The following is a 24,365-nucleotide window of genomic DNA, read 5'->3' as shown; positions in this document are numbered from 1 at the left end:
AGACAAGGAAGTACCATGCCTTCTTCCCAATCAAATCACGGAATGCCCTTGAATCAAACAAGATACGTTGTGGTTACAACTCCACATATATTTATTTTACTTTCAACAATGATCATTTTTGGGTCATTAGTGACAGTTTTATTAATGTTATCTACATGAAATTCAAGAAATAATTGTGTGAAGAATAACTGAGAGACTGACAAATCTAGGTGATTCAGTATGGAAATCAGAAGGCAATCCAATACTAATTAATAACCAATGAGCTTGGTGCTTTTTAACAAATACCTAATTTCTACTTATATTAAAATTTTATTAATATTTAATAATCAATTTGTTTACATACCTATATACTCAAATACAAAATAAGAGTAACATAGCATATGTAATTAACATTGCACAATTCAGTAGTTTTTACATTTGGAAATTGTGCAACTATCATGACTAATTCCAGGATACTCTCATTACCCACCAAAGAAACCCTGTCCCCATTAGTAATCATTATCTATTTCCATATACTTTTAAAATATATGCTACTGACCTATAACTTAGATTCAATAAAATCCGTCAATTTTCAGTTTTAAAACTTTTGGGGAGGGCTGGGAATATGGCCTAGTGGCAAGAGTGCTTGCCTCCTACACATGAAGCTCTCGGTTCGATTCCCCAGCACCACATATATGGAAAACGGCCAGAAGGGGCGCTGTGGCTCAGGTGGCAGAGTGCTAGCCTTGAGCAGGAAGAAGCCAGGGAAGGTCTTGCTCAGGCCCTGAGTCCAAGGCCCAGGACTGGCCAAAAAACAAAACAACAACAACAAAAAAAAAACTTTTGGGGAGCTTTGAGACAGTCTTTTATATTGCTCAGGCTGGCTTTGAACTGGTGGTCTTCCAACATCAGCCTTTGAGTAGCTAGGATTATGCCAGTGTATCCAAACTTGTGTTGTAATATGATGGCTTCTGACAAATGTATATGTATTATGTAACCAATATGGCAACTAAAATATAAAATATTTCTATCATAACTTGAAAGAATCCTGTTTGTAAAGATATGAAAGACAACTAAAGAAGCCAAGGACGGAGACAAATTTTAAAAAGAAAGAAACAAAGACTGTAGGGTTCTGAAAGCCAAGAGAAGAAAGTATTTCAAAGATAAAGAAATGACCAACTCTGGCAAATACTGGTGAATTACCAAATAATTAAGAATAGGATTGAGGGCTGGGGATATGGCCTAGTGGTAAGAGTGCTTGCCTTGTATACATGAGGCCCTGGGTTGAATTCCCCAGCACGACATATACAGAAAATGGCCAGAAGTAGCACTGTGGCTCAAGTGGCAGAGTGCTACCCTTGAGCAAAAAGAAGCCAGGGACAGTGCTCAGGCCCTGAGTCCAAGCCCCAGGACTGGCCAAAAAAAAAAAAAAAAAAAGAATAGGATTGAGAATTCTCTGTGGAATTTAGCAACCTGCAACTTCTGGTAGCCTTGATGAAAGCAGCTATACTGGAATGATGAGGGTTGTGCAACTGTGAAGTGTGTTCTAAAAGAAACGAGAGAAGAATATTTGGAGACAGTAAGAAAAGAGAATTATTTCTGGGGATGGGCAGTCTTGAAGCTTAAACTTAGGGTTTGGGTGCACTCCTTAAGCTTTTTTTTTTTTTTTTGCCAGTCTTGGGGCTTGAACTCAGGGCCTGAGCACTGTTCCTGGCTTCTTTTTGCTCAAGGCTAGCACTCTACCTCTTGGGCCACAGAACCACTTCTGGCTTTATCTGTTTATGTGGTGCCAAGGAATGGAACCTAGGGCTTCATGTAAACGAGGCAAGCATTCTACCACTAGGACATATTCCTAGCCCCTGTCTTTAAGCTTTTGTACTCAAGGCTAGCACTTTACTACCAGAATCATAGCTCTACTGCCATTTAAAAAATTGTATTTTATTTTTTTTTAATTTATTAATTAAATTTTTTTGACAAGGTGTTGTGCAAACGGGGTACAGTTACATAATAGGGCAGTGTGTACATTTCCTGTGATATCTTACATATTTTATTTTTATTTTTGTGATTTATTGAAGATAAAACATCTCACAGATTTTCCTGCCTGGGCTGGCTTCAACCCACGATCCTCAGATATCCACCTCCTGGGTAGATGGGATGATAGGCATGAGCCACTGGTGCCTGGCAAGAAAAATCTTTTAAGTTTTGTTCTACAGGGACAAAGAAAATAGTGTAGGAATCCTAACTAGAGGGATATATGTATGTATATTAGTAAAGAGTAATTCCAGTAGAGAGAGGGGGAAGAAGTGATCAAAGAAGAAGAGGGCAAGCCAGGTGCTGGTGGCTCATGCCTGTAATCTTAGTTACTCAGAAGGCTGAGATCTGAGGACTGAGGTTCAAAGCCAGCCTGGGCAGAAAAGCCTGTTGAAACTCTTATCTCCAACTAACCACAGAAACTGGAAGTGTCACTGTGGCTCAAAATGGTAGAGCACAGCCTTGAGCAAAAGAGCTCAGGGGCAATACCCAGGCCCTGAGTTCAAGCCCTATGACCAGCAAAAAAAAAAAAAGAAGAAGAAGAAGAAGAAGAAGAAGAGGGCCAGAAGTACTGATCTACACCCTTAATTGCAAGAAGGGAGAAGATCAATGTATAAGAAGAGGAATGGCCTTAGATAGGAGCAGGGATCATTCGTCCAAACAACTCCTGTAAAAGTACACAAGAAGACATATGGAAGCTTGTGGACAATCTGTTCTAATTGTTTCTGTTTCTGAGTAAATTGGGAAGCAAGGTCTATAATCAGTTAAGAGTGAAGATGGGAGGAAGAAGACAGTGAAGGCTTAGGGTGAAAAGATATAAAACTATCATGCAGGAGTTTCAAAAGCTTGAATAAGATTAGTCAACAGAACCACACAGGTGTACTCATGGGAGTACAGATGGATTTTTAACAGAGATTTTGCAAGGGCAGAACGAAAGGAGAGGCAAATGTTGAAGATATTAAAAAGGTAAAAGAAGTATGTGATTATATTAACCTTGTAACTTAAAGTTAGAAAATCTGAAATGAAAACGAAAGAAGGAAGTGAAACCCAGAAAACAGTGATAGGATCAGTAGTTGTAGGTCCTGGTAGGTTAGAAGGACTGATTTGGAAAACTGGAGACTACCAGCTAGGAAGAAGATAAAGGAGTGGCAGTGAAAGGCATTTTTGAAATTGAGATTATAGGGAAGGGAGGCTGAGCTAGATGTTGGATAGGACCCGTAGAGGACATAGGAAGTCACTATCCAAGAAGCTAGATTCTGGGAGGGATCTTTTATAAGGATATAGCAGTTACGATGAATTGTCACATGACTATTAGTAATGGAGAAGAGACAGTAAGTATGTCAGAAACTCAAAGATATAAAGAATGAGAGGTTATAACTGAAAGGTGAAGAAACACTATAATAAAGTAGTATGGCAGTCAGATGGCATGAAATTAAAAAATGAGATATTTCAGAGAAAAGGGAGAAGAAGGAGTCTGGAAGTAACAATAAGGACACAACAAGACAGCATGCCCCCTCTAGGCTCAGTAGTACAAAGGAATGAGAAAACATTCACTACTTGGGAAGGTAACAGAAGTGATCGTCTTTAGAGGATGCTTTTAGGTTAGAGAAGAAGCTTGGGATATAAGGACTGATGACTGATAGTAAGTTCTGGAACCCATAGTAGGAAAGTTTAAAGATGTACATTTTGGATTTACATATGTCATGCACTCCTGTCATGTCATCTAATGTTCAACCAAACAGCCATCTGTTTTAAACCCTAGAAGGAAAACCAAATGAACGTACCAACAAGCAATTTGTCTGTAACATGGTGTCTCACAGAATTTTTATAAGTAATTATTCATATTTTGTTTTTGCTAAAAATGCTTTGAACTCAATTTCATTTCTTCTACCTCTCTATACATGTATACACATACTCATAACCATAGAGTATTTGATCTCTTCTTCGTCTGTACCTTGTAAGGATCCTCTGGATCTACCCAGGCGACATGAAACATATGACGAATTTCTTCTGCCAATCCAATTCTTGCTCCACTGTTGGCTGCTACATAGATGCGTGGGATTCCTTCTGCCCTGGCAAGTTCAGAAGCTCTGAGAAACAGCAAGTCCTCCTGGGGCCCAAAGGACCCAATTCGGTATGTGATATCATTGCCAATAACAATTATATCCCGGCCTTCTGGACACTCAGGACTTTTAAGGGTCATTTTCCAAGCTACCATGCCAATCTATAAAAATACAAATAAATGAATACAAGTTTCTTACATGCAGAAAATTTCCCAGGTTCTTTGATGATATGATACTATAGCTAGATATATCATTCATGTAAAGATATTCACTGCTAAGAGCCATGTTCCCTCTTGGAAACTAGAAAAACATTATAGTGTACTGCTTTAAACTTTTCTGAGTACAACTTGTTTACTGTGTATTCCACTGAGCTGTCTCAATTCCCTCTTTGAGCTTACTGAAAAAAGATGGTTAAAAACAAAAATAAAACCCAACAATACAAACAGTGTAAATTCACTTTGTGAATGAATGCCTTAATAGTGGTGACTAAATCCAAAAACAGTGTAAATTCACTTTGTGAATGTATGCCTTAATAGTGGTGACTAAATCCAGAATTCCCACTAAGGCATTATTCCAACTTTAGTGATATTATTTCCAAGAAATCTTTAACATACAAGTTATATAAGAAAGTGAATCACCTCTCATGGACTGTATGAGTTTTGTGATCTGAGGTCCTTTTACTATCCTTTAGTATTTCATAGGAATAATAAAAGCATTCCTTGCTGGCTTGCTCCAGGTATCTTCCATTTCTGCAAGGATTTAGTACTGCTCAACACTCCATCCTTTTTTTTTTTTTGAGCATCTCTTGCTGCTTTTGCCCAGCACCAGAAAAACCAAAGAATGCAACAGAACTAATCTCTTGCTTCACTATGACAAATGTAAATTTCTGCTCCCTGTTCAGCATCATCTGACTAGCCACACAAATAAAGAATATTGACTTAAAAGGCAGAGGTGACATGCCTCTTGCAAAACCCCCATGACCCTCTCCTCTTTTCATCCCCTTCTATATGAGAAAGTTAATCCTTCTATGTGTTTTTGGTAGTCTCATTTCCTTTCTATTCACTTACACCCCAGTTACGGCTGCAGTTTTTCATATCTGCCTGCCTATGTGCTATATACCTGGATAAGTAATGTTTTCCATTCTTTCTTCTCTTTCTTTCCACCCTGCCCCCACCACTCACCCCCAAACACAAAGCCAACCAGATGAGCTTTCCTGGTCCTGCCTAATGGAGCCCAGTCACATCTGCAGCCTTAGCCCCTCATCCCCAGGCTGCTGCATATCACCTCATTGGGGAACTGGCCATCAAGAAGGGCCATTAACAGATGTAAATAGCAGCATCCCTGGAAAGCCACATGCATCACCCAGGCTCAACCCGGCCAGTGATCATAAGCTCTGAGTACACATTCCTCAATCCAATTGCACATCCACTGTAATCAGGCTGGTTGAAGCTTCCACATGGCTATTTGTGATTCTCTGAATTAAGAAACATATATACATATACATATAGATAGATAGATATGTATGAAACACCCACAGATAAATATAAGCTATTTAATGCATCATACCACTGGCCAAATACAAATCAAAATAGATATAACACACAAGAAAAAAAATCCAATCACTTCCTGAGATAAGGTATTACTTTATCTGCTCATTAAAGACAGACAAGGAAAGGAGAAATACATCATCTAAAAAACAGCACAGAGAAACCTCAAATATCAGGATAATTTCAGTTGTGTTCTTGAGAAGCTAGTTAATATAATGCATGTGTTGGAAGAAATGTTTTATCTATCTTCTCATATGTTTCCCCAGTCCAAATGTTCTTTTGTTTTTAGGAGAGAAAAGCTATTTCCTGTCAGCCTCCTTCTAAATGCATTTGTAGTTAGGAAGATTAGGTTTTACACCAAATTTTATGCTATATTAACCTTAGCCACCTAGACTAGAAGCAGCTTTGATACAAGCGCTAAAGAATCCATGTTATCATTTGTGTGCTAATGTAAACACTGTGACTATGTGGCACTGGCAGGTAAATAATACTCTTACCTTTGGTTAGTACCTGGGGATTCTAACTGTGTCACTTGGACAGTCATTTTAGCAATTGGCCAGGTCATTATGCTTGCAATATTGACTTCTAATTAGGTGTCAACACAGCACCAACAAGAACACACTATTCTTTAGCAGTATCTTTTCAAAGTGTGTTCCTCACTGCCTCCCCCATGCCTCCCAGCCACCTTGAAAAGTATCATTGCAAAATGAAGTATGTTATCCCAGTCTTAATATAAGCAAGATTCCTTACTGGAAGAGATTCAGTTGAGTTACCACAATGGAGAAATATGTAAGAATGCATCTGTGACTTGATTTGCATTAAAAGTTTGGATTTCATTACTAATCAAATAATAGGGCATATATGGAAAAATAGGCTTTGGGAGTCAACCAAACTTAGATATAAATCCATTACTAGTTTTGTGGCCTTGAGTATGCTATTTAATCTTACTGAGCTTCAGTGTCCCTGTGTGCAAAACTAAGAAATCTCATGAGTTTGATAACTACTGGAAAGAGCAATCATTAGCTTTTTTTGTTGTTGTTTTGTTTTTGGTGCTACTCCTGGGCTTGAGCTTAGTTAGGGCCTAGGCACTGTCCCTGAGTCTTATTTTTTATTCAGGGCTAGCACTTACCACAAGAGCCACAGCTCCACTTCTGGCTTTTTTGGTAGTTAATTGTAGATAAAGTCTCACAGACTTTCTTGCCCAGGGTTGGCTTCGAACTGCAATTCTCAGATCTCGGCCTCTTGAATAGCTAGTATTACAGGTATGAGCCACCAGTGTCTGGCAAAAGTCTGTTATCTTTAACATCCAGTTTCCCTTTTATCTCCTCTCAATCTCTCCAAATTCTGTCTTTTCCAAAAGTTTCATTCAAATTCCATGTCTTCAATAAAGCATCCCCCAGCCTAAAACGACTTCTCTCTTCTCTAATCTTTAAGATCTTAATGTAGAAAATATATTTGGTAATTAATCATGTAATGCCAAGACTTCTTTTATCATCCCACATTTTTATTCATGTTTATTAGTTGTACAACATGGGGATTCACTACTCATACATGCACATGATATATTTTGCTTATACTTATCCCCTCTATTGCTCTTATCTCCTTCCCCTCCTTTTTAAAAAATCTTCCTTGTAATTTTCTTAAATGGAGTGAAAAGGGAAAACTCTATGTTGAAGCTAATAGAGCTCTATGTCCAATATCTATCAAACTTATAGGCTTTCTTAATTTTGCCCATGAGGAAACATTTATTTGCTCCTTATTATTATTATTACTGTTAGCAGTACTGGGGATTGAACTCAAATCCTCATGCTTGCTAGGCAGTTATACTACCACTTGAACCATGCCTCCAGGCCTGTGAATTACTTATTTTTTTAAGTTTGCAGAAGAAGAAATGGTACTTTTATAATAGATAAGTTATGGAAGTATATTTCGGAAGTGCAGCTGCTTTTAGCTATATACAATAGAGAAGATGAGTATTGATTATAGCATATACATAAATGTCACTGACCCCTAAATACAACATGGTTTTGTAGATTGGATCCTGAAACAGAAGAAAAAAAATTCTTAGAAGGTGGCTTGTGCCTGGAATCCTAGCTACTCAGGAGGCTGAGATCTGAGGATCATGATTCAAAGCCAGCGAGGGCAAGGACATCTGGGAGACTCTTAACTCCAATAAACTACCAAAAAAAGCTCAAAGCAGTAGAGCCCTAGCTTTGACACAAAAGCTAAAGGATATTTTCCAGGCCCTGAGTTCAAGCCCCAGGACCAGCTCAAAAAAAGGCCCCCGCAAAAAACCTAGTGAAGTCCGCCCCAGAAGTCTATCCTTTATTTAATAGAACTGGAAAAATGTTAACTTTTTAGTTTTGATAACTATAATTACATAAGATGTGATACTGGGGAAGTTGGGGTCGGAGGTATAGTTAATGGTAGAGAACATGTTTACATATACATATATATGTTGAGGAAACTTGGTGAAGGAAGAGAAGTCTCTATACTACCTCTAAACATTCAAAATTACTTGAAAATGCAAAGTTAAAACAGTACATGCTAGGCTGGGCATGGTGGAGCATTCTTGCAATTCTGGAGCTCAGGAGGCAGAGGCATGAAGGACCTAAGTTCCAGATGAGCCTGGATTACATAGAGACTATGAAGCCTGCCATAAATGAACAAATAAGCAAAGAAAATGTCACGATAAAAACTTTTTATGAGCTAGGTGCTAGTGTCACATGCCTGTAATCCTAGCTACTCAGGAGGCTGAGATCTGAGGGTCTCGGTTTGAAGCCAGCCTGGGCAGGAAAGGTCCATGAAACTCTTATCTCCAGTAAACTACACAGAAAAGGCCAGACATGGTACTGTGGCTCAAAGAGGTAGAGCAGTACCCTTGAGCCAAAGAAGCTCAGGGACCCACCCAACACACCCAAGCCCTAAGTTCAAGCCTGAGGACCAGCACAAAACAAAACAAAACAAAATCCTACCCTTTGGGGAGAGAAGTAAATTGCCTACTACAGTCAGTGTTAACGTTCTGGGTAGCCTTATAAAGTGATAGCTATGAAGACTAGGAATAGTATTTCAAAGTACTCATGGTGTGCTATCACATAAAACTGCATGCATACTATAATTACATGAGGTTAAAATAGTGTGAAGGTCATGGGTACAGATTCAGGAGCTAGACTCTTAAGACTGAATGTAATAAAAAACCAAGAGTCAGTTTTCTATCCATATAATTTTAGGCAAGCTAATTATCTTTCTGTGCCTCAGTTTTTCATCAGTAAAATGAGCCTATGATTGACAAACTGTATAAGTTTATTGTAAGGGTAAACAGGTGTTTAGATCTACAATGGTCCTGCACATACTATGTACCTATGGAAAAGTATTCTGGGAGGAAAAACAAAAATGAAGAAAAGTAGCAAAATAAGATAATTAGCAGGATAATGGAACTGTGGGCTTTTTTTTTTTTTTGGCCAGTCCTGGGCCTTGGACTCAGAGCCTAAGCACTGTCCCTGGCTCCTTTTTGCTCAAGGCTAGCACTCTGCCACTTGAGCCACAGCACCACTTCTGGCCATTTTCGGAATATGTGGTGCTGGGGAATTGAACCCAGGGCCTCATGTATATGAGGCAAGCACTCTTGCTACTAGGCCATATCCCCAGCCCAACTGTGGGCTTTTGCTTTCTAAATTCTCTTTAATATGTTTATATTGTATTGATAACTTTAAAGTTTTGTAAGTTAAAAAATAAAAAAGATTATGTACCTCTTCTCTGAGTGGTAGCTGAAGACTACTTGTACAGTACTGTAATATTGATATTACCTTCGAATTGCTGATGAAAAAACTGAGGCAGAGAAAGGTTAGTAACTTACCCTAAGATAATATGACTAGGAAATGGATTAACTCTTTATTCTATTAAAGTATATTATTAGCCAGTGCAGGTGGCTCGTGCCTGTCAACCTAGCTACTCAGGAGACTGAGATCTGGGGATTGCAGTCCAAAGCCAGCATAGGCAGGAAAGTCCATGAGATTCTTAAATAAACCACCAGGAAACCAGAAGTGGCACTGTGGCTCAAAGTAGTAGAGTGTTAGCCTTGAGTGGAAGAACTCAGAGACTGTACTTAGGCTCTGAGTTCAAGCCCCACAACCAACAACAACAAAAAAGTATATTATTATTATCCCTACTGAGGTGAGCCCTTGAACATTTAAAAATTTTTTAAGGGAGGAAAGTCTCATCAGCTTAATGGCTTTTCCATATTTTATAGGAACCGACTGACTCTAGATTGCAGTCATACTACAGCAGATGGAACTAATGCAAAACTAAAAAGAATAGAATAAAATAGAGGAATAAACATGAAAATTAAAAATCAATCAGCTGGGTACTGGTGGCTCGAGCCTGTAATCCTAGATGCTCAGGAGGCTGAGAGCTGAGGATCGCGGTTTGAAGACAGCCGGAACAGAAAAGTCCCTGTGAGACTCTTTATCTTCAATTAACCACTCAAAAACTGGAAGTGGTGCTGCGGCTCAAGTGCTAGCCTTGAGCACAAAGAGGGTCAGGGACAGTGCCCAGGCCCTGAGTTCAAACCCCACAACAACAACAACAACAAAAAAAAAAAAAAAAAAAAAGGAGGGGCTGGGGATATGGCCTAGTGGCAAGAGAGCTTGCCTCGTATACATGAGGCCCTGGGTTCGATTCCCAATGCACCACATATACAGAAAATGGCCAGAAGTGGCGCTGTGGCTCAAGTGGCAGAGTGCTAGTCTTGAGCAAAAGGAAGCGAGGGACAGTGCTCAGGCCCTGAGTCCAAGGCCCAGGACTGGCCAAAAAAAAAAAAGGGGGGGGGGAATATATGAATGATCAAAGTACCAAGATCTTAGTAGCCAGGCATGGTAGTAATCTCAGAATCTCTTCACCTAGAAGGCTGAAACAGGAGAATTCTATGTTAAAGGCCAGCTGGGCAACATAGAAGAAGAAAAAACAAGAATCAATCTGAGTTTGTTGGGGCTATCATTTCATTTTTTAAAAGAGAAATGCCCTGGCAATGCTGTAGCAGAATGTAAACATAGGTATATATAGGTTTATACAATATTAATATCTCTACCTGAGAAGTAGTGCTTCACTGTTTTTCTGGTCTGATGGTTAAATACATATTTATACTTTTAAAGTCAATATTTGTACAATAGACAAGAACAGTGCCTATCAGCTAAATACATATTTAGGACTGTACCACATGTATTACAAACATGTACTAAAATCGAAAGCTTATATTTATATAAAGCCTTTCATCTTGATGGGGACTAAAGAGCTTTATAAACATATGTACATAAAAGGACGTAAGCGCTGAGCAGCAGGCAAGGTATCAATTCGCCCACTCCCCTATTTCTTCCAGCAGTCCTGGGGAGGAACACATGGTGTCAACAGATGCAGGTCTGTAACAGCTGCAAAGACATGGAACACAATAATCCAGTTCCGACGCACAGTCACTGAAAGGAGACTTGCAACTTGAAAACAGCAACTGCTCTCCTCGAGTGCACAAGTACCACAGCCATTTCCAGCTTTGTGTTTTTAAATTATTCTCTACCAAACTCAACTAATCACTTGACAAAATTGAATTTGATACTGGAAATGGATTCTGAATGCAAAACACTTTCTGTCTGATGATGAACACTATGGTTGAAAAACGCTTCCTCTTGCCCTTATTAGATTGCTGGGGGGGGGGCGCGGAGGAAGCATCACAATATTGAGAAGAAATGATTCAAAATATTCTACCTAAGAATAGCTTTCTCCCAGAGGATTGGGTCATTACATCAGAAGACAGTCATACCTCATTCCCCCAATTTAATTAGGACACTGTCATTTTTCAGTCAAGTTACTTTATATGGATGTTACATATACAATATAGATTCTATATCACAAATTCTGCAATCCCTATGAAAGTATGTACAAGTGTGACAATGTGATTAGGAATGCAATATTCATTGATTTCATCTAAACCCAAGCTGGCTTGTATATGAACTGAAGAGTAACAACCAAGGGAAACTTTGTCACTGAGTTCCCTTTCTCCTATTGTCTTTTTCCCTATCGTATTTTTCACAAGTGAAATCAGGTATAAATGACACGCTAGGACTAAGGGCTAAGGGCCACCTGTAGCCTGCTGTGTGAGCGGGTGGGTTTATGTTTAATGAGTTTCTGACTTGGGCTTCTTGGTACAGCAGTGCCAGGATCTTCTTCCCTAACAACTGCTTTACTTGAGCACAAAATAACCAAGTGGTTCTAAGCACTTGTGAAAAGGCTGTTTTCATCAAGAGTCATGAGTCAGCTGTAAACATTTCATTTCAGACATTTTCTTATATCAGGACTTTCAATGAACAGGTTTCTTGGGTTTAGGGTTATCAATGTAAGCTAATTATCTTAAAATGAAAAAAGTCAAAACAGCTACAGTAAATAAGCTAAGGACTAACAAATATTTGTTTTCTTTATCCAAGTCCTGAGGGGGGGAAATATTTCTCTAGTCACATTCTGATCCTGGAATAAACATACTCAAGAGAAGGAGGAGGGAACCGGGAGAAGAAAGGAAGCAGAAGATAGCAGTCTTATTTAACTGTTTTTATGTGGGTAAAATGATTTGTGCCACAGTATTTCCATAAGAAGTGGGACCATTATTTTCCTGTAGAAACACATTTGGTTTGAAAAGTATCACTGGACAGAACATGAAAATCAAACCAAATGAATTATTCACAACCTCCGATCAGAGGTGATCATTATTTCTGATGCTCCAAACAGTGATTAGGATTCTGCCCTGAGATGTCATTTTCTCGCTGAGTAACACCAGCAAAACAGAAAGGCATTATCTATCTACCCATATATGTATTTTTTCTCTTGGGAGGACCCTGGTTTAATGTTACTATAAGAGATACTAAAAACATGATAATATTAACATTTATTCTGGTGGCACCCATAAATGCTATTAGTCTGACATGAGGTGTCAACACTAATCATGACCCAAAATTAACACCAAAATTGACATCAACATTAATTGTACTATCATTGTGAGTAGAATGTACAAGCACATACAGGCACCTTCCAAAGCTTTGTTATTATAATAAAATGAAACAGTACTATTAAGCTCAACAGGAAAATGTGAAGTGAAAGCTAAGGAACAAAAAGCTAAGGAACAAAACATTGATACGATTTTATTTTTTGGAGGAGATAAAGGAGCATCCATCAGCTCTAACTATGCTGTGGAAAGCAGAAAGGAAATATCTATGTGACAGCTGCCTTTCTTCTATTTCCACACTTAAGGGTTCAGCTGTACCAATATCTTTCCATACAGATTTAAACACAAGCTAAGTTATGGTTAATTTGGTGATACTCTGTCATTTCCTGTGCTAAGAGCCAAGCAAAAAACCTGAGGGTTTTGTTTTTGGCAAAATCTCCACTAGCTATTGTTCTAAATACCCTAGAACAGTGATATAAAAATAAACAAAAGTCTTAAAATGTTATCTCTGGTTCAAAGTAAATTTATGCATTATCCACATTAAGATAAAGAGAATTAGAATTAGAATTTGAGTTATCTTTTGCCCATTTTATACCTTAGATGGACTATTAAACCTGTACTTGTAATTGGAAACCATCAAAAATGTCACAGTAATTTTAACTTGTTAGCCTCAAAAAAGATATGATGAAACAGCAGAAAATGCTGCACAGGCTTTTAACAATGGGTTTTGAAGCTATAAGGTAATGCAATATTTGATTTGTTCTGTTTGCTATGACATTGCTGAAAAACATGCCAATGACTCTCCATACTGTATCATCTACCAGATGAAACATGTCCCACTGCCTAGATTGTATGCTCCAAGAAAAGAGCTCAGAATAATTTCTTTTTTCTTTTTTTTTTTTTTGGCCAGTCCTAGGCCGTGAACTCAGGGCCTGAGCACTGTCCCTGGCTTCTTTTTTGCTCAAGGCTAGCACTCTGCCACTTGAGCCACAGTGCCACTTCTGGCCATTTTCTGTATATGGGGTGCTGAGGAATCGAACCCAGGGCCTCATGTATACGAGGGCAAGCACTCTTGCCACTAGGCCATATTCCCAGCCCCAGAATAATTTCTTTATGAGCTGAAAAAATTCTTTTTCCCAAGCTTGGATAACTCAGAAATGGATTTAAACCTTACTTTATTCTTTCTAAAATTTGACAAAAGGTTGAGAACAGTATAGTTTTTACAGTAACAAAAATTTCATCTCATAAATAACTTCAGAAATACTAACAAAATATTGGAAACAATAATTTTGAACAGGGAAATGATTTCTCTCTGTCAAATATATGTGAAGCTAAAGCAATTTTACACATGTAGACACAGTAATTTAACAAACATATCCATTAAAAAAAAAACATGTATTGGAGCAATACAAGCCAGTGGTATTTGAAAAATGGGGAGCAGCATTAATTGGTTGATATGAAAATTAACCAAGTTGGCTAACTGTAGTTTCAGAAGCCTGGTCTGTTAGTTATATGAATAAATGTTGAACTCTGATGCTCCGTAGTACACCTCATTCTCTGCTGTCATCTGCTGTTATCCTAATGTTCAATATCATCCCCAGCTCAAGCTATAGTTTCTTGACATAGGGTATAATGTCACCTCCTTTTACAATGGACTATTAAAGCCTAAGAAATGTACAAAAATGCTAGTAAGTACCTTCTTTTGTTTAAGGGTTAATCTCTCAGACTTTTGAAAAAGAACAGAAGAGTGATCTACCAATATTGCTGCAGTGGGGGCTAGGAATATGGCCTAGTGGCAAGAGTGCTTGCCTCGTATACATGAAGCCCTGGGTTCGATTCCCCAGCACCACATATATAGAAAACGGCCAGAAGTTGCGCTGTGGCTCAATTGGCAAAGTGCTAGCCTTGAGAAAGAGAAGCCAGGGGCAGTGCTCAGGCCTTGAGTTCCAAGCCCCAGGACTGGCAAAATAAATAAATAAAATAAAATAAAATAAAATAAAATAAAATAAAATAAAAAACAAATATTGCTGCAGTGGGCCAATGGATGCTTTAAGATATTCAAAGTCAACCAAGGTCATTGAGCCTTGGTTTGCTAACAATGAAATAAGATAAAACTAACTAATCAACCCGAGGAGAAATCTCCAAAACCAATAACCAGCCTTTCAGAGGAATCCTAAGTATGTGCACCCCAAAGAACAGTGTTAAAAATTCTTCAGAACTAATTCTACTTCAGAAAACTTATTTTTCAAAATCAGACTCAATTTTTTTCTTCTTTTTATTTATTTATTTTTGCCAGTCATGGGGCTTGAACTTCAAAAATTTTCTAATAAATTACTTTGAGGTTGAGTAAAAAAATGTATAAAAGTCTAATGTTAAATTAGGAATATATTTGAGTCCTGTGTTCAAGAGAAACAGCCACCCCTTTCTTTACTCAAGTTGACAAAGCAGGCAATTTAAGACCATAATGGGTTCCACTAGAATTTGGTTCCAGGATGACTCTAGCAATTCTTTTGAAAGTATGGAAAATGTCAACCAGGTGAATTTAGACAGAAGGTATGGTGGTTTTACTAAAAGTAAGAAAGAGGTCCATTAGGTAAGAGATCTGGCGTAAGAATTGTTAGAATGAAACTGTTAATTTTTCTTGTCTTATACGTATTTAAGCTTATAAACCCTTTCTGTGTCCCACTCCAAATTTTTCTATCTTCAAATTATTTTTAAAAATATCATAGCAATATATAAATGAGAAGCACAGTAGTTAAGTGGTTAAGATTTAAGTGATCAGTAGTTGCAGGGGTGTTAGTTATCCATCTCATGTTTTTCCGTACTGTTTAAAATACTTTGTAATTAGAAGAAAAGATACAATACTATGGTGATGCGGGATGAGGGCACCTTGGGAACAATTAAAGAATAATTAAATACGGGTAACTGGGAGGGCTATGCAGTTCTAGTACTGAATTCCTAATTTCCCACTATCTGTATCATTCCGAGCTCGAGAAAATAAAGCAGAACTGAAACCAAGGTATTAGTCATGATAGCAGCTAGACTTTAAAACTTTAATTTATCCTACTTTATTTCTCCTTTGATTACCTTCTTCCAAAAAAGAAAGTGTAAGACCATGTAGGTTCAACACATTTGCAACCAAAGACTTAAAATGGCAATTACATATTATAGGTACATTAGGGGAAATCTTCTATACCAACTAGTTACAAAAAAGGGGGGGGGGGGCAGGCCACAAGTGGATTTGCTTCACCAACAAGGCAATTCCAGAGGTTTATTTGAATGTTAAACTACTAAAAGGAAAAACCCTGACACCTAGTGCCCATCTGAAAAAATGAAGCTGAAGCAATCACAATTCTTAACCTGGCAGGGTGTGCGGAGGTAGCCATCAAACTATATTCAATTTGAACACATTTTTCTCCCAGAAAAAAATTTAAAGAAAAAAAAAAACACATTATGCCATTTAAGAACTCCAGTCTACAATTACAAGACCCTGTTTTGGGTAGACATATTGTAGCTAATTATAATAACTGCTTTACTGTTTCTCATTCTGATAGGAGTGAAGAGAGGGAATATTTAAAAGACCATATTTTGAAATAGTAAAGAAAACTGGGACCTGATTTCTAGTATCACTGAAAATATTATGAGTTATCTCTCCATCCTATCTTCCATCATTGCCTAATTTAGAGGTTCCTGATTTAGTTCCCAGAGCTGCTTTTTAAAGGAACAAAATAAAATGCTAATGACTTATTTTAGAATAAATAACTTAGCCTCAAGGCAAGTATGTTCTTTGTCCTACCAGGCAAAGTTAAGTTGTTCTCTGTCAAGTCCGTTACAGTCATTGGCTTGATCCAAGTGTGAGCTTTTTAATAATGGGATTTAGTGCGAAAAGAAGCTGCACTGGATTGCGAACTGTTACTCAAAATGTTCCCACCTGCAATTACAGCTTCCACCAAATGATCAAAACAGATTAGTAAACTGGCAGGAAAATGAAAACAATTCTTCCAAAATTGAGAAGTAGGAAAGTACACTGGCTGGACAGCTGCATTTCTCTTACACTGGGGCTCAGCAGCACACATTCATCTAACTGTGTATTTACATACAGTGCTCATCACGGTAGCTTCATAGTAGCTAAAAATGAAATCCGTTTAGTCTCTGTTGCAATCACATTTCCTCAATTTTCATCTTTACTTGAAACCATCAAGAAAACCCTGGCAACTCATCTTAGAGCAAATAATGTAGTCCACAGATTTGGTGTATATTGTTTTTATTTCTACTCTAAATTCATGTTAAATGTTATGCCATTCAAAACTGACACAGAGAAAAATGTGTTCTCCTATACCTTTCATCAGGCATAGGGGTGACATTACTTTAGTACATCTTTCTTTTTGGGGAAGGGCCAACTAGAAAAACAGAAAGGAGAAAGCAGCTAACACGAAATCAGAAAAGCTTTCTTTCTTCTGCTTTTAACACAGGCATGAATGTTCAAAATGCAGGTCACATCTCTCCTGAAATAGCCAATATTCTTTCTCAAATGGCAAACAAGTTACCTAAAACTAAATGAAACTGAATTGGTCCAAGTCTTGGTCCTATCACCATTTCACCTATTTACTGTCCTGTGGGGGGAAAAATAGGGAAGGAAGGCTGGCTACCAATATAAGCAATGGTCTGATAAGTGCAGGTTTTCTCCCTTTGATCGTGGGGTAAAGCATCTCAATTCATGGAAAAACTCCACAGGAAACTCTTGTTTTACCTTTATTCCTTATATCCATGTGCTAGCTGAAACTCCTATACTTCAAGGTAATATAATACTACCCACAATGATGACCTGGTAGAGCCATCACTTTTGGAGAACACTGCATTATGATGATTTAATGTCCACGTAGCACCAATGCATTTACATTGAACCTTGGCTCTCAGAACATTAACAGGTCAATTTTTTATTTCTTCTTTTTTTTTTTTTTAATAAAACTACTTCTCAAGGCTGTGTTCAGATGCCCATTCTCTTTGGGACAGGACATATTTGCTCTAAATCTCATCAACAAGAGCTCTCCTCCACCCCCACCCCCCACCATTCACCATTCTTGGTGTAATATGTACAGTGCCAGGCTCATGACAAACTTGTCTCTTTGGCAAAGAAAATTAAATTGCAATAGCTGAAAGTCAACGTGCCCTGACAAAACTGGGCTCAGCATGAGGAAATACATTCTACTGACACCTCGTCATCTCTTACGCACAGCTGTCTCTCAGCATTCTGACTACTGAACTCCATCCTTAGATTGGCCAGTCTCACAGTGGACATGCTCCATTGTATGTCCAACTATTGGTAGCAGAGTTTGATACTAATACCTTAACCTCATTCCTGTCGTGCAGTGCCCTATAATCTAGCTAAGGCCACTGACTTCACCAGCTATCCTGAGCATTAGTCACTAACTGTGCAAAAAAGAACATCAGTCTCACTCTTCCTGGGCTCAAAGGCTCAGAAACAGCAAACTAACGCTCAGCCTCAATCCCAGTCAATCAACTGAAGAAAAAGAAAAGAGAACAAAGAAAATAGGCAACTAAGGAGGGAAAAGTATAGAAGAAAGTGAGAATTAATAAAAAAAGCAAGAAATCATTTTAATAAATGCTAGTAGCATCTTGGTTCAAAACCATTAAAGACCTGGGCAAAAGAAAACGTGTGACCCTATGGTAAATTGTAGCTATCTATAGTCCTGTTTCGCTACGTAAGGCATGCCCCTTTTAAGAAGGTTTGTTACATCTTTTTTTTTTTAATTATTTTTTTGTTTTGAATTTTATTGTATAGGTGATGTACAGAGGGGTTACAGTTACATGAGTCAGGTAATGAGTACATTTCCTTTTGAACAGTATCACCCCCTCCCTCAGGTTTGTTAGATCTTAAAGAGTTAAAAAAAAAAACCTTTAATTTTTTTTATTCGTGTGTGTGTGTGTGTGTGTGTGTGTGTGTGTATGTATGTGTGCGTGCCCGTGTGCGTGTGAGTGTGTGTGGTCTTTGGGTACAGAGTCCCGTATAATAAGACTATTTGTATTCATACTGGCAGAGTAAACACTACATGTTCATGCCCAGGCAGCTCTGTGCTTGTAATTTCAGCAAGAACAGAGCTCTGTCCCTCTGGGACTTCACTATTCCCCCAGTCTCCATTCGCTCAAACACAGAATAAGAGCAGAGAGAAAGCAGGAGAGAAAGATCATGGCAAGAGGTTTCACACAGCACTGCAGCTAGCTTTCACGTGGCCAAAAATCTCATTTTGTGTTTTAATTACATTAGTTAAACCATTTTACTCTCAGCTCCATGTTCACAGGGGTGCCTTCCATTCCTGAACAGTATCCCAATGAATCAGAATTTAAGTCTAGCACAATGAAGCTTTTCTTTGCTGCTGAGGAACACACTAAGCAGATGCTATACACAGTAGCACAAATCTCTGTTTCAACTTTGTGTGTTGACAAGTATATATGTACTCTTGTCAAAATTCTATGCATTCTCATAGAATTTTGCCTCATCTTCTTGCCTTTGCTATTTGTTGAGGTGCTAGATTATAACTCCCACAAGTCTGATACTCTCCATTTGCTCCAATATTTTTTTCCACTTTAGTACTAAATCATCCTTTCTTGGAAGCCCCCACTGTATTGATGAAATAGCCATACACCTTGTTTACAGACTTTCTGAAAAAAATACTGAAACACAAAAATCTGCACATTGTTTCTAGAGATCTACCCAGTCTGTTATGGCTAATATTCAGTCAAGATTGCTCTAAGGAATGAGTTTTATCTCCAAATATGTTACTATTTTTTATCACTGTTACAACTATATAGTAGCAGCATGTTAAAATCAGTAAAATCTCAATGTATATAGAAGGGCTATATAAGGGTTCACAACAAAATATGACTTTATATTACTATTAAGATGTCATTATATGAGAAAGGGTGCTAGGGCTAGAAAATGCATTGTTGTATTAACTATCAAGAAATGGTTTCTCTGTTTCTTTTATGTTTAAACTCCTAGTTTTGTTTGACTGCCTTTAAAAAGAATGTATCTATGATGCTCACAATTGGATGAGATCAAACGAATTGAGCGTGGAAGATATATTTTAAAAAACAAAAACAAAAACAAAGGAAGCTGGGCACTGGTGGCTCACATCTGTACATTCTATCTACTCAGGACCCAGGAAACTGAGATATCAGGTGATGATTCAAAGTCAGCCTGGGCAAGAAAGTCTATGAGACCCTTAACTGTAATTAACTAGCAAAAAGCTGGAAGTAGAGCTATGGATCAAGTTGTAGAGTGCTACCCTTGAGTGAAAAAACTAATGGACAGTGCCCAGGCCCTTTGTTCAAGTTCCAGCACACACACACACACACACACACACACACACACACACACACACACACACACATTAGGTAAGAAAATATCTAATCATATACAAAAATAAAGAACCCAATCTATTCTCATATACTAATCACCTATCAACTGTGATGCATCTATAGCTCCACCTTCATCCCTTTTTATTTTGAAGAAAACCTTAGACCTCAAATTATTTCATTTGTAATTATTTCTGTATGTATGACTAGAAAATAAAACTTCTTCAAAAAGCAAAATTTTACTATGCCAAAATTCCTTGATTTCCATTCAGTATTCTCTCACAAACGAATTTTACCAAGACCACCATGCTACCTGGGGCACATGAATCTTAATACTATTTAATGAAGACTCACAGAATGCTAATACTAATAGGCCCAGAGACAAGAAAGGGAGAAGGGGTTTCAAGCACTTGCCTCATTTCCTCCTGGAAGCCTGTTCATGTGTACCAGCTGACCTTGATCATCCAACACCAGCTCAGTATACGTCAGCATGTCAGAAGGCAGTGGAGGTGGGGGAAGGAATGCTTGAGTGGACATAGACTCCCAGAGTTTGATCAGAGACTAGTGAGGGAAAGAAATTTTACTAATCAGCGATAATTAACATTCCAATATGAGCAGAAATAATTATTAAGACTTGGTCAATCTTGTTTTGCTTTTCTTTGTCAGGTGCTTTGCAGAGAATATAAACATTATGCTAAATGCTCTACTGCAGTATCACTAAATACAGATCTGTAATTATTTTTTATATAGTTTTTGGCATGCAAAAAGTCAAGTCTTTTTCCAACAAAGTCAAACTACTGAGTGAAACTGAATCAGGACCAGATCACTAACCCACACAAATGTCCTAACACTATCCCATGAATATTTTTTAAAAATTTAAGTAAGTAAGGAGTTGGGGGCGGGGGAGTGAGACACATACTCAACTAAAACAAACAAAATCCAGGAAAGCCAGAACAAGGCAAAACTATCCATTTAAAAGCCATTATGGTTTTTATTTTCAACTTCCTACATAAATGAAATAAACAAATCCTTTCTAAAGTGGGAACTAGTTCTGGTCTTTCTTTGTATCCTTTAAAGCAACATTTAAAGCCCAAATGACTCATACAAACCTACTTGTTCTATTATGTTTATAAAGAATTACACAGGCTGGGCTGGGTGCTGATGGCTCACACCTATAATCCTAGCTACAGAGAAGACTGAGATCTGAGGACTGCAGTTTGAAGCCAGCCCAAGCAGGAAAATCTATGAGATTCTTATCTCCAATTAACTACCAGAAAACCAGAAGTGGAGCTATGGCACAAAGTGGTAGAGCACTAGCCCTTGAGTGAAAGAGCTCAGGGACAGCACTCAGGCCCTGAGTTCAAGCCCCACAACAAAGAAAGAAAAAAAATTACACAGACTCAAATTTCTATTTATAGCACTGACACTGAGAAACAAAACTCTCACTCAGTTTCAGGCTAACAATGCTATTAAAGGGAAATAATAAACTGAGATACGTTTCAAGAGACAGAACTTGCAAATGAATGGTTACATAAAGGTAATCCTTGCATTTGTGAACAATACAGGAATTATAGTCTATCTGTCAATTTCACATGTATTACTTTATTTAGATTCAAATGTTGTAATACTGGAAGTATTGACTAGGAAACTTGGAAAAATCCTATATTCATAGGATTTTAAAAAACAAGTACGGTATTCTTTTGATACCTTATTCTTTATCTGTTGTATTTTCTGCTGGTGAAATACTTTTCTTGCCTTCTATTGATGGAAGAAAAGGCTGCAGCATAGAAGTGATTCACCATATAGATCAAAGGAATTTATTTTCATATAGAGGATGAGATTCATAATGTCATATTCTCTCATGCTAGTTTTTATTCAGCTATAATAAATCTCCCACAAAAGAAGTTATACTTTAAACTGTGTACCATGAACTCTATATTCATTTGTCTATGCTATCTGTATTGATTCTCATCATATTAGCCCAGGCTATCAGCCAGGGACCAGAGTTATCTTGGAAAATAGGAGAATGAGAACTAGAACTTCATACTTCTCTTTTAATACCCCTAATTTGAATACAGACTTAGTAAATGTATAAAACTCTTCAGATAGGTCACTGTAAGCTACTAGCACAGACATATGGTCTTGGGTTAGTTTCTTTTACTTGAGAAACTATTCTAGCCTTAATATTCCCCTCATTCATTCTACAAGAACCACTCAATAGTTGAGTTGGGAGTCAATGAATCTTGAACAGAGTAAAAATGAAAACAGTGTCGAGGCATTTTGAAAGTGCTATTTTCTAATCAGAGCTCCATGTGATAGAAATTCAGGAAAATTTTGCCTTCGTGGAATGTATCAGAATCCCCACTATGAGCCACCTTTACCTGCCGAAACATCTCTGGGATATCATATATATATGTTGTTCCTAAGGATTGCGCCTGAAACCTTTTCGATTGAAGTAGATCTTTGGTCACATATGGAGTGTTGATTAACATTCCATGCAATGGTCCTTGTTTGTCTCCATATGCCTGAAACATGATCTGTAGGAAAAAATAAAATGGTATGCAGAATTAAGGCAGAGGAAGAAAATCAGATATTTGCATATAGGCTATTGTTTTTTCCCCCTTGAAAGTCATTTTTGGTGAGTTAAACAGTTTCTTAAACATTATTGACAATTGCGTTCTCTGTTCTCTACAGGTTAAACAACTCCTAAACATAGCCAGCCCTGTACCTGCAAGCTGCTCTTCTTTTTGGATTGGTTAAAATTAATAAAACATAGTATAAATTTCCCATCTCAGAGATGTACTGAGGATGCTTCCCTTCCAAAGGGACTTAAATCCAAAATACTCAGAAATGAACTATATCAACTAACTAACCTGAGCAGTCCCTGTATTTAAGTCCTATGCACTAAAGATAACTCATATTCTAAGGCCAGATCAAAGTTCTACAAGTGATTGTTTTACTTGATTAGAAAGTGCTTTGTAAGGGCTGGGAATATGGCTTAGTGTAGAGTGCTTGCCTAGCATGCAAGAAGCCCTGGGTTCAATTCCTCAGTAACACATAAACAGAAAAAGGTGGAAGTGGTGCTGCAGTTCAAAAGAAGCTCAAGGACAGTGCCCAGGCCTTGAGGTTAAGCCAGAACTGGCACCAAAAAAAAAGTGCTTCCTAAGTTTTATTAGCCACACAAAAGCTTTGATGATTTCTTTTATCCATCTAGAAGTTCTTGTGAGCCAGTAAGATATAGCCTATAGTAAAATTACCATGTTTTACAAAATTATATTATACGCACATATATTTCTTTTTAGTATGTCTATAACTAGTAATTTCTGGAATACCTATATTGACACATACTGAAATCATGCCAGTTTTTAATCATTTTAACTCAAATATTTCTAGAAGAGTACTTCATACTCCATATATTTAGCTAGTCTTATTTGCTCATGAATATTTATAAGGGATGCCATTATTTCAATTCAATTAATATTTATTGAGTGCTCAGAGGTTGTATAACACTAAACTAGGCACTTTATGTATGAATACATAAAATATAGAGTCCCGAAACAGAGAATGTAAATGGAGATTGGGATGAAAGGGTATGTGTACACCCACATATCTGTTCAGGTCTAAAATATAAGCACCAAGCTACCATTAATGAATAGATTTGTGGGCCTGATATATAGGCATAAAAATGGGATTAAGTACTTTCCTAAACCCTAGGGATAGCTCAGCTTAGTAAATCCTTAGCCTCTTTTGCTGACTTGTCAATCAGGTCCTATTGTGGGCAAAACTTATTTGAGACTACTTAAAAGCCCAAAGACTAGAGCTCCCAGTGGTGCTCCGCAAGACTAGTGGGAAAGAGTCACAATGTGGAAGACAAAATTAGTAATGTCTTAGGAATGTAAGAGTAAGAAACAGCAATATTAAAGAGAGTCAAAGTATATGTAATGCAAGGATATAACACACACACAAAAAAAACTGGACTCAGAGGAAGTAACTGCAGAAGGTTCTTGGAACTACATTTCTTGTCTCCTAAAAAGAAACAAGACCTATGGGTAAAGAATGTAAGGCTGAGTTTTGCCAAGTTCTGGAATAAAATTAGATAGCTCATAGTTAAGCAACACAACAATTCACCAAAGAAGAGAGGTGAAGAACATATATTATTGCTGGAATCTAAAATAAGTAACTTTGGCAGTTTATTATTGTTTTTCCTCCTCTCCCTCTCCTCCCCTTCCTTCTCCTTCCCTCCTCCTTTCTTCTTTATTTTTATTTTCTTGAGAGCTATGTAAGCCAGGCTGGCCTAGAACTCATGATCATCTTGTAATTATACTCTTACAAAATTATCCAAAAATAAATGAAAATATATATACATAAAGATTTATAAATAAATGC

At 37.6% G+C, this 24,365-nt stretch overlaps 1 protein-coding gene across 5 annotated transcripts in view; it reads right to left on the bottom strand.

Annotated features, from left to right (window-relative positions):
- The window catches only part of Acaca (acetyl-CoA carboxylase alpha), a 270,437-nt gene that overhangs the window by 64,785 nt on the left and 181,287 nt on the right, over nucleotides 1–24,365 (bottom strand). For all 5 annotated transcript variants that reach the window (XM_048365118.1, XM_048365120.1, XM_048365123.1 and 2 more), the window contains 3 exons: nucleotides 22,361–22,516; nucleotides 20,394–20,540; nucleotides 3,965–4,234 (listed from right to left, as the gene is read on the bottom strand). In XM_048365118.1, the coding sequence (XP_048221075.1) occupies nucleotides 3,965–4,234; nucleotides 20,394–20,540; nucleotides 22,361–22,516 (573 nt within the window). The remainder of the gene's footprint in view (nucleotides 1–3,964; nucleotides 4,235–20,393; nucleotides 20,541–22,360; nucleotides 22,517–24,365) is intronic.

This window comes from Perognathus longimembris, chromosome 17 (assembly GCF_023159225.1).
Source record: "Perognathus longimembris pacificus isolate PPM17 chromosome 17, ASM2315922v1, whole genome shotgun sequence".
Classification (NCBI taxonomy): domain Eukaryota; kingdom Metazoa; phylum Chordata; class Mammalia; order Rodentia; family Heteromyidae; genus Perognathus; species Perognathus longimembris.
The sequence above is the reverse complement of the archived record's forward strand: the minus strand, read 5'-3'. Positions and strand labels throughout refer to the sequence as shown.